The 10,439-nt window shown below is 33.6% G+C and overlaps 1 protein-coding gene across 1 annotated transcript; it reads right to left on the bottom strand.

Moving 5' to 3' along the window:
* Nucleotides 1–385: 385 nt before the first annotated feature.
* On the bottom strand, nt 386–9,297 carry LOC121791445 (putative F-box/LRR-repeat protein At4g15060). The gene is made up of 4 exons (XM_042189398.1): nt 9,244–9,297; nt 8,173–9,148; nt 5,112–5,293; nt 386–481 (listed from the first exon to the last, which is right to left on the bottom strand). The coding sequence occupies exons 1-4, from the start codon at nt 9,295–9,297 to the stop codon at nt 386–388; spliced, it is 1,308 nt and encodes a 435-aa protein (XP_042045332.1).
* Nucleotides 9,298–10,439: the final 1,142 nt, after the last annotated feature.

The raw sequence follows: 10,439 nt of genomic DNA, 5'->3' as shown, positions 1-10,439 counted from the left end.
TGATGCGTTTTGTGAACAAGAGTGAAGGTAAAATCACAATAAGAGTGATGCGTTTTGTGAACAAGAGTGAAGTAAAATCATAATAAAGTGAAGTAAAATCATAATAAGAGTGATGTGTTTTGTGAACAAGAGTGAAGTAAAATCATAATAAGAGTGATGTGTTTCATAAACAAGAGTGAAGTAAAATCATGCTAAGAGTGATGTGTTTTGTAAACAAGAGTGAAGTAATATCATGATAAGAGTGATGTGTTCAACAATATACAATTTGATTCAATTGTTCAACAATAAATTTCCAAACTCATTATCAAATATTCAACAACTATCATTTTTACATACGAAATGACTCAGCCATTCAATTTATCACCCTCCATTGCATCTCCATATCTCAGCGAGCTGCAAGGGTTGGAGCTTGTTCACCACCGCCGTCATCGCCGCGAACAGCCCGGCGGAGGACGCCTTTAGGGGAAGAAACACATTCAATCTGCATCAATCAAAACACATAATTTTCCTACATGAAATCAATCTATTCATCATGAATTACCAAAACAAAGAAGCCAAATTTCCCCTTTTTGGTCCAACATCAACGCCATAGCCAATCAAAGCGACGATGATCAAGCCAAGAAATAAACAAAAATAAAATAAAATAACAAAACAAAGATGGATATCCCCACCTGGAAAAGACAGAGATCTGAATTGGTGGTGGGTCCGTAGAGCATTCGAATGTTGAAAATCCGAGGAATATGAAATTGGAGGCAGAGAGAGAGATTAATAATGTGGAATTGACGGCGGCGGACGCCTTCATCGCCGGAGAACAGCCCTCCTCCCTACTTATCAATTGCCGCTTAATTCTGGTATTTTCCATAATATAATTTCCAAAAATACCCTTGGACTATTTTGTATTCTTAAAATAAATAATATTTGTTCCATTAAGATGTGTGGCTGAGATTTGTTCTCTAGTTATACACTTAAGATTAGTTATATCTTGATCACTAACCTATATATACTTCTTTCGTCCGCGAATAATTGTCTCTTATTTTCTTTTCTCGCTCGTCAGCCAAAAGAATCTCATTTATCCTTTTATTACTTTTGGTAAGTGAACTTCACATTCCATTAACTCGTCTTACTCACAGTTCATCATAAACTAATATAAAATATGAAACTCATATTTTACTAACTTTTTTACCGTCAGTTTTCATTGTAAATGTTAAAATTCAGACCGAGTCAAAGTAAGACTATTAGTTAATGAAATACTCAATTTTTTAGTAATATATGAATAATATATTAAACAAAATATTAAACCCAATTGAATAAATCAAATATTGTCCTACAGTAGCTGTAAAAAATGGAAAAGGAATCGAAATAGTGAAAAATTGAATCTACACATTAAATAACTAAATAACCTTTATCCGATTAATTAATTAATTAATTAGAGAATAGATTCAATATTAAAATGTGATATCTCTACTTTTTGTATGAAGAAACCAAAAGGCTTTCAGCTCGACACTATTTCCAAGAATTAAAACTATCATTAGGATTAAATTTCAAATATAGTACTACATAATTAGTTCGCATATGCAGATTTCAAATTTACAAATTTAGTTCAGCCCCTTTCTATCGTTTATGTTAGGAGATTTAGTGTTCAATAGAAAGGATTTGGTAAGGGCTCAAGATGGTCTTTTGAAAATTTTTAAAAAATTTACAATATGATAAAAGGGAAAAAAGAAATTAGGTAAGGGCTTAAGCCCTACCCTAACTCCATGTGTGTCCTCGCCTGGATGCGAAGGAGAAGGCAAGTTGTTTTCTTTTAATTAGACTAGTTTTCCACCCGCCTATGCGTGCTTCCATATATAAGGTTCCAGATAAATATAAGTATTTTTAATTGGGACATTGTTCTTTAATTCCTCGGTAAACAATTCATCACAAGCGTACACAAATTTAAATATTAGCACTAAATTTATGAAAGAGAAATAAAATTTTATAAAATTAAAATAAATACAAAATAAGCCTGAACTCTTAAAGAAAGATGAAAATTTTGTCTCTACAAATTCAATCAATATATAATAAGACCAGAAAAAAACTAATAAAATTAAGTCAATCCAATCCAACTACTAGCTACAATATATAATCAGAAATTCAATATATAAAGCAACCAATTTATACTCAAATACTATAGTTTATATGTAGCAATAATTATACAAATTCATTAATAAGACTAAAAAATAACTTCTCTATAAATATATCTACATGCTAAAACATCTCAATTTTTACAACAATCAATCATTCAAAAATAACTAACGAATGAAGTATAATAAATTAACAAAGAATCCCAATAATTATATAAACATAGCATCTATAATTTTAAGATTTTAAATAATCAATGCTAATAAAACACAAAATGATCAATATCTAGAATCTAAAAGTTAATATTGACCCCACTAATAAATTCACTTGCTTTAAATGGATAACAATTTCAAAGTTTCGTGATTGAATTATTCGGGCCTCACGGGCATAGGTTGGGCCTGCATAGCCCATTTGGCCAATTTAGCTTCACTGTCAAATCATCCATTTGATTAAATATTATCTTCGTCTACAAAAAATAGTCTCACATCTCCGTTTCGGACTATCCATGAAAAATATGCTTATATTTAAATGAAAAATGACTTCTAATTTATTACTCACTTTTTATGTTGTTCTCTTTTACTTTATTCACATTTGATCTTGGTCTTTCATATTTTACTCACTTTACTTCTCTATGTCATATTTTACGAAATTCACATCGGATGCAATTTGCACAAATGACTTTTCCATAGTTAGCGAGAAGTTAGGTTGATAAAAAAGCAACAAAATTGAACTTATATCTAATGGGCTCGTATTGAATTCGATGTTCCGCCTATTGCCCATTTTTAGAGTACATGTATTGGGGAGCAATAAATATTATGTAAGTTTAAAAATAAAGGTTTATTTAGCACTACTATAATTTAATTAAATTAAGATAATTCTTATATGTCTATGTAAAAAAAATATTATGATATATTGTATTTTTATATATTACTCTGAAACACATTAATTATAAGGGCCTCATAGTAGGAATACATCTGATGAGGCTCGTTTCATGCATGTGTTTTATCAGAAAATTACATCAAATTCTGTAAACTAACGTCTAATTTTGAGCCAGGTGTGTGTAAGTCCGCCATGTTCAGAAACTGAGTTGATCAACTGGGTGGATGAATTGATCAGGAGAAGAAGCCAAGTTGCTGCGCAAACGGGTCAAGTTGGAACAAAATTACATGCAGCGGGAACACCAATTCGAAGACTGATGTGTTGTACAAGACAAATCCCCAAGAGAAAAGGGCAGAACAGACTTTTCAGAGATCAAATACCCTAGGGATTGAGACCTCACGCCTTCCTATAAATGGACATAGAGAATGAGGAAGGGGAGAGCTTTTTGATCGGTGTCACTCATTAGTCTTCGGCTCTCTTCGAGAGCTGGAATTGGGAGCTTCGAAAACTTCATCTTTCTGTTTTCATCACACACACACACTTGGTCTTGTTCTAGTTTAGTTTAGTTGGCGTTTTGGTGTTGGTGTTTAGTTTTAAACTTTCAGTTCTGTTATTCCACTCCGAGAAGGGGTGATGAAACAATTTCCTGCTTCCGTAGTTCATTTCTGGATGTTATCGACTTTTGATGTTTGATTTAGTAGATTTGAAGTTATGTTTACATTTCCAGCTAACATGTTCCATTTCGTGCGTGTTGTTTTCGATCTGCCTTGATTTCTGTTTTATTTCGCATATCTCAACTCAAGCGTTCCATTTCATGTTGGTTCGGTAAGATCTGAGTTCTCAATTCACGTTTCTATTTAGATCTGGTAGCTACTGTTTATTTCTGCATGATTATGGGGCAATTCTTGTTTACGTAGTTGTAGTTTAGATTTCAGGAGTAGATTTAGGTCTATGAGTAGTTTTGATGTTTCGTCCTCCGTAACTTCTCAGATCTGTTTTCCGTCTACTCTATTTTCCATGTTGATTTTATGAAGAAGATGAAGTTGTTAGAAAAGTTTTACTTTATCGTACACTTTGCAGGGGACTGACAGTCCCCCGTTTATTCTGTTTGCCTATTTACGGAAAGTTCAGTCAAGTTGATCAAGTAGACTGTCTAGTTTTCATGAGTTGATCAGTTTAGTTAGTTTCCATCCTCTAAGTCCAGTAGTTTAACTTAACCCACCCCTAGAAAGCGTGGCAACAACCATTCCCATTTTGTGTCTCGCAAGCAAATGTCAAACACATCATCTCTGTGGTATCGATCCTTACTTCCCTATACTACAAGAACCGAGAGGTTAGTAGTCTAATTTGAAAGAGAAGAAATTGACGTCTTTGCCAATATAATCAAGAGATTTGAGCCTTTGAATGAAGCTAAGTATCTTAGGAGTTATTAGGAGTTGTTGCGTTAGTTCTAGGAAGGAGACTTCGGTTCTAGGTAGCAATCTACAAATTGTATGCTACGAGAGAAGATATAGTTTTACTTTAGTGATAGCTTAATAACCCTTGAGACCATTTGTTGGCATATTTCGGAAATTAGTTGAGCATATGATAATTGTTATCGATCCCGTAGGATTCTACCTTCCCCATCCTTGATCTACATCCATTACCTTTCGTTTGCTTTTAGTTCTCCAAGTTGTTTCCAATTGCTTTAATTATTGTTTATGCTTTTGCATTTAAGTAGATTTAGAAAACAAACTCTTCTGATTCATCTAGATAGTAGTTGAGGTTGGTTCGTGGTATTTAGGTTGACACTCATTGTCTCTGTGGATACGATACTCTTGCTTGTTGTTTGCTACATTATCCCCATACACTTGCAAGTATACTTGTGTTAGAAATAAGTTTAGCCAAACGTACGGAGAAGGTGTTCAGATAGCAGCTTCCTTCCTAATTAGTCTGAATCTGCATTTTTTTAAAATGAAGAAAACCTCAATTTAGACAGTACTGGTGGAGAGGAAGACTGTACCGGAGCACCTTGGAGAAACTAAAACTGCGACTGAAATCTAAGAATCCGTTTTCATTTAGGTGAGAATCAGTGACGAAATTTTGCTGATATTCTTGATTATCTTTTGCACCTTCATGACCTCCAAATGACACCAACAATTATTGACATCGCCGCCGCCCGCGATCTTGCCGCTGAAATCCACCGTCACATGCACGCTGACCTCGCCAAGAAATCCCTGAAACGCAAATGCTTCTCCAAGCTCAAGATCCAATCCCGGGAATTCTTCAAATTTTTTGGCCACTCTGTCCTGTCCTGATCAATATCATCTTCAATTAATTAACTAAAAAAAAATAAAAAAGTGTGAAAATTGTCAAATACACCCTTAAAGGACAAAAGGGCATAATGGTAAAAGGTACGACTGAATTTGGGATTTTTGAATCTTTTTAACTAAGAATTTAATTTTCTAAAGGTTGGATACTAAAAAAAAGCTAAACATGCATTTTCAGGTTACTAGTTTTCTAGTTTAGTACTCTAGAAGAAAAGATACTCAAAATAAGGAAAACGGCCTACGTGGCAAGGAAGCGCTCACAGCCGTTTATATTGGTGGTACAACACATCTTCTCTAATATTATTATTATTATTATTATTATTATTATTATTATTATTATTATTATTATTATTAATCCCAAGGTTGTTGAGTCTATTCTTTTTTATTTGTCCCAAGGTAATTAAGTCATTTTCTTTTTTGGTAAAAACTTTATTACATCTCTTACTTTACTCTCTCTTCATCTCTCTTAATTTATTCCATCTCTTACTTTCCCCTCTCCACTTTAACCTTTAATAAATCAATTTTTAAATCTCATACCCAAAAGAAATGCCCCAACTACCTTGAGACGGAGAGAGTCCTCAAAAAGTACCAAAGAGTGACTCTTCATTAAGTTTATTTTTTATTTGCTTGATCAGATCAATTGTCTTGAATGAATGCATAAATCATGGAAATTTGGAGTCGTTGACTTCAGATATCCTTCTTTTGGAGCACATAGTAATTGTGGATTCATGATCCGTAATAGGAGTATGCACTCGATTTTTTTCTTACAAAAAATGGCAAATAGTAACAATTGAACCTTCCTGAATTCGGTCACCAAACCTATTTTGTAAATCTTAGGGAAACGTGCCTTGATTTCTAGTACGCTGCATGGAAAAATAAACAACTATTGGTTTAGATAAATAACTAAAAAACTAAATAAGGTTAATGAATACATTCCAAGGAGATTACATTGGATTTGTTTCTATGTTTAATGAATTCAAAAACACGTACACACCGGACTCGAATGACTGACGAAATATTGCTAGGTTGCAGATCGTTAAGGAAGATGAATTCCATGGTTTCAACAAATTATTTTTTTTAGAAAATTTGTGATGCAATGAGGAAAGACAATGAAGAAGTGAATTATAATCTTGCACGCGCTACATATTTATAGAGCATGTGAACAAACAAAATTTATAAATATACTCCCTCCGTCCTATAAAAATTATGGGCAATTGATATGGCATGTGAATTAAGATAAAATTGGTAAAGTGAGAAAGAGGAGGAAATGGTAGTTAAAGTAGTGTTAGAGCATCATTAAGTATGGCTTAACACAACTGAGGTTCGGCTCGGGCCTGGCGCGTTGTAGGGCGACGGGGAAGGGGCTGGGACGGGTCCAGGACCGCCGGAGAGGCCTGAGGCCGCGCCTGGGTGCGGTGCAGCCCAACGTTGCCACTCCCGGGCTGGGCCGTAATTCATTTTTTTAAATTGATTTTTTGAGTATTTGTTCTTTGAACCTTCATATTTTTTGTATTTTTAAGTTGAGGAGAGGTGTAGTTGACGGAAATGGAAGTAGAGAAAGAAAATCGAAAAGAGAGGGGAAGAAGATGACTATGTGGGGGAAGAGAGGAGGGGAAGAAGAGTAAGTAGAAAATTTTAGGTTTAGTATATTTAATGGACTGGGTTTTATTTCAGTTTTATGTATTTAAGTATTTGTTCAATTTTAATGGGCTTGCTTTTTTTAATGTACTTTTTTTAATTTTAAATTTCTATGTTTGTAATTTTTAATTTCCAAATGAAGAATGAATATTTTGTGTTATAACCGCTTAACGTTTTCTATTTTACGAGTAAAATAGCTTGTAGTTGTGAATAGTAAAATTTAATAGTTGGGGCCTGGATGGGGCCCGTAGGGTTATAGGAGTTTTGGCCTGGAGCAGAAAATTAGGGGAATGATGACGTGGAGGGGACTTGGGGCCTGGATTCTGGTCGGGGTTAATGATGCTCTTAGTGGATTGTAAGACCCACATTATTAGTAGTGTTTAATGATGATAAATATGTTGATGTGTAGGTAATAAATTGGGATACCTTTCTAAAAATAGAATACACATTTTTATGGGATGTACGAAAATGGAAAGTATATGTGTTTTTATGGGTAAGAGAGGAACTATAAAAGTCAGTCCAAAACTTGGAGTCACCGATAAATAGAAAAATTTTGGGTTAATCAATTTTGAAATAGTCCATGCATTTGGTTTTGATTGTTCACAAATGCACAATAACATGAGTAAATACAGTTATTACAGTAGTTGCATAATCTATATACTACTATATAACATTACTTATACGATAATTAAAATTAACCTAACCAAAATTATTTCCAATGTCACATCCTTTACATGAACTAAAAATGCATTTGTACTAATAAAAATACCTAATGAAGTAGCTCTTAAGTTGAAACCGAAGTTGAACTTGAAACTGGAGTTCAACTTGTAGAGATAATTGGGCTACAAACTGTTTCAAGCTGTCCTCACTCATAAGCGAAAAGGGATTTTTTATTTTTTGAAATGCACCGCTTTCTTCAATATACGTCACCGATTGGATGATATTTGCCGCACAAGATCCTTTAAAAGTAAAAATTTTGTATCTTCTGTAATGTGTTGTTGCATCTTCGGCTTTGTCAAGGCACTGCACACAATAATCTATATTATTTAATAACACGTGGCATTAATCTAATCGTTAGATCACAGGATCCAATAGACTAACAGGTGCTTTGTTTTTTAACGATGTTTACCATATAAATATGAATACATCCCTAGGGGTATATATATCTATCCATATGTAAGAAAATATGACATTGAGAAGATAAGTAGTAACTAAAAATGTATACCAACCATGAAAATGAAGCAATGAAGACGAGGACATGCCGATATCACATGAGTCACTGGCAAAAGACAGGTGAGCTCAACGGACAATTCTTTGAGATTAGGCAGTTGAGGAAACCCTTTCGCCAAAAGCTTGTCAGTGTCGCGACCATCCAAGGTAAGTCTATGGAGTTGGGAAGTCAAGCAGGACAAGGTAGAAGTAAAATGGTCCATTGTATATGTTGGACCTGTTATTCTAAGTCTTGCATCTGCAAGTCTTGGAACATTCTTGAACCGAAGTTTCCCCGGTCTTGCATCAACACAAACCATAAAAACATTTGGAGCAAAAATATTGATTACAACGGATTCCATAAAGCTGCATCCAATTATCCAAAGATTCTCCAATGCAAGAGTTGCCCCGGAGATATGAACGTCAGATGTCAAAAATGAATGTGCGATTCTCAATTTCCTAAGGAAAGGGCAATTTTTTAGGAACAATGAGATGTCTTCACCACTTACTTTCATCATGATTAGCGACAAATTCTGGAGATATTTCATTGGCCTCATCTGTCCCAACAAATCTTCTAACATAACTGCATGCTTTACATTGTAGCACCGGAAGTTCATATTCAAGCTCTCAACTTGTCTCGACCAGACAAATCCGAGCCATTTGGTGACTACGCTTTGTGCAGACTTGTTTACATAGAAATTAAGCCTGAAGTGTTTTAGGAAGAGGGCTTGATGCGATTCAAGAACCGAATTCACCATTTTGACATGCTTGCATGTCCCTACATCCCACGAAGCATGCTCTGTATCACTCTTTATTCGGTAGAGATCATCAGTGTCGAAAAATTCGAGATAAGGACTATGCTTCCACAAATCCAACCATCGTGGTGAAAGAAGGCTAGTGGAAACAACGTCTTCCAAGGGTAGGAATGAGAGAATAGTGAAGATGATGTCATCAGGTAACTCGCTTATCCTGTCATCCCCAAACCCTAAAGCCTAGCCAACAATATAGTCTACTATATCAATACAATCAATCACCTTAATCAAACACTAATCATGAATATTTTTATTTTGAGTTACAAAAGGCTAACCTCTTTCTTTAGCTTCTTCGTACAGGGTTGTCGGTTTGATTCGATTCCATCCATGGACGCAGAAGGGTAAAACAAATTGTAAAGGAATGCGAAACGCAAGAGTTTTGGAAAAAGTAGAGGATCTAAACTCTTATGTATATATTTGACCTAATTTCGTGATTATAGCCGCAGCCATTGAGAAATTTGGGGGAAAAGGAGTGTATTCGTGTATTAGTGTTAGGAAAAATTTGATTTCCAAGTACGCATTGGGAAGAATATTTATAGTGGTGATTTTCAAGAATTAAATCATTGATTTATTTCTTAATGTAAATAATAGGAGAGTAATATCAGCATATGGAATGTTACAACTAATTATAGAAATTTTAAATAGAGGGGTTTTATGTGTATATAGTTGCATTAAATTAAAGTGTTGAAAACCATTTATGATTCTGGATCTAATTTCGTATGCGAGAATTTTTTTATTTTTAATTCAACATTTTTATAGTTATTCAAAATAATTTGTAGCGAATTCATGATATTTCACCAAGCTTAATTTAATTTATTCTAATTTATTTTATTAATAGAAGTTTTATGTAGCTAATTTTGTTCAGTCACAAATTAAAATCTCATTTCACTTTTATAAATACTAAGTAAAATTTACATTCTACTAATACAGTGATTCATGTTTTACTAAATTTTCTACTACTTAAATCTTTAAAGTAAAATAATTTTTTTACTAACAATATTTTAATTATATTTTATCTTCATCTTCTATTTCAGACGTCCATGAAATCCCGAGTCTATATTCAAACAAAACTTATTATAGTTTCATGTAGCGGAGATGGTTTCATTATGCGGCTTCTAGTCTAGAGGTCGACAGTTCAATCCTTTATGCAGCGTTTCATTTTCCATTTTTACGTTTGTTTGGTAATTAATATTTAATTCTTCCATTTTTGTATAGATGGTGTTTGTTTGGTGATTAAAACTGTATTTAATTTCTCACATTAGTAGATTCAGTTGCCTGTTTATTAGGCTATAATTTTCCGCATAATAATTTAGTAAAATATAGATAGCTAATTTTATACATAACAATATATAAATGTAAAATTTAAGGTAGTACTTATGAGTATATTTATCCAAAATTGAAAAAATAAATGAGATTATAAATAATGCAATTCTAATTGTTTGTGTTTATCAAATAAAATAAAATATCATGA

Source organism: Salvia splendens, unplaced genomic scaffold (assembly GCF_004379255.2).
Source record: "Salvia splendens isolate huo1 unplaced genomic scaffold, SspV2 ctg812, whole genome shotgun sequence".
NCBI lineage: Eukaryota > Viridiplantae > Streptophyta > Magnoliopsida > Lamiales > Lamiaceae > Salvia > Salvia splendens.
This window is presented reverse-complemented; position numbering and strand designations above follow the sequence as displayed.

Coding starts and splice junctions, on each gene's coding strand:
- LOC121791445 (XM_042189398.1), bottom strand. CDS start 9,297: ATGGATGGAATCGAATCAAACCGACAACCCTGTACGAAGAAGCTAAAG. Junction 9,149..9,243: donor CGAAGAAGCTAAAGAAAGAG/GTTAGCCTTTTG, acceptor ATTGTTGGCTAG/GCTTTAGGGTTTGGGGATGA. Junction 482..5,111: donor GTCATTTGGAGGTCATGAAG/GTGCAAAAGATA, acceptor TGATTGATGCAG/ATTGAATGTGTTTCTTCCCC.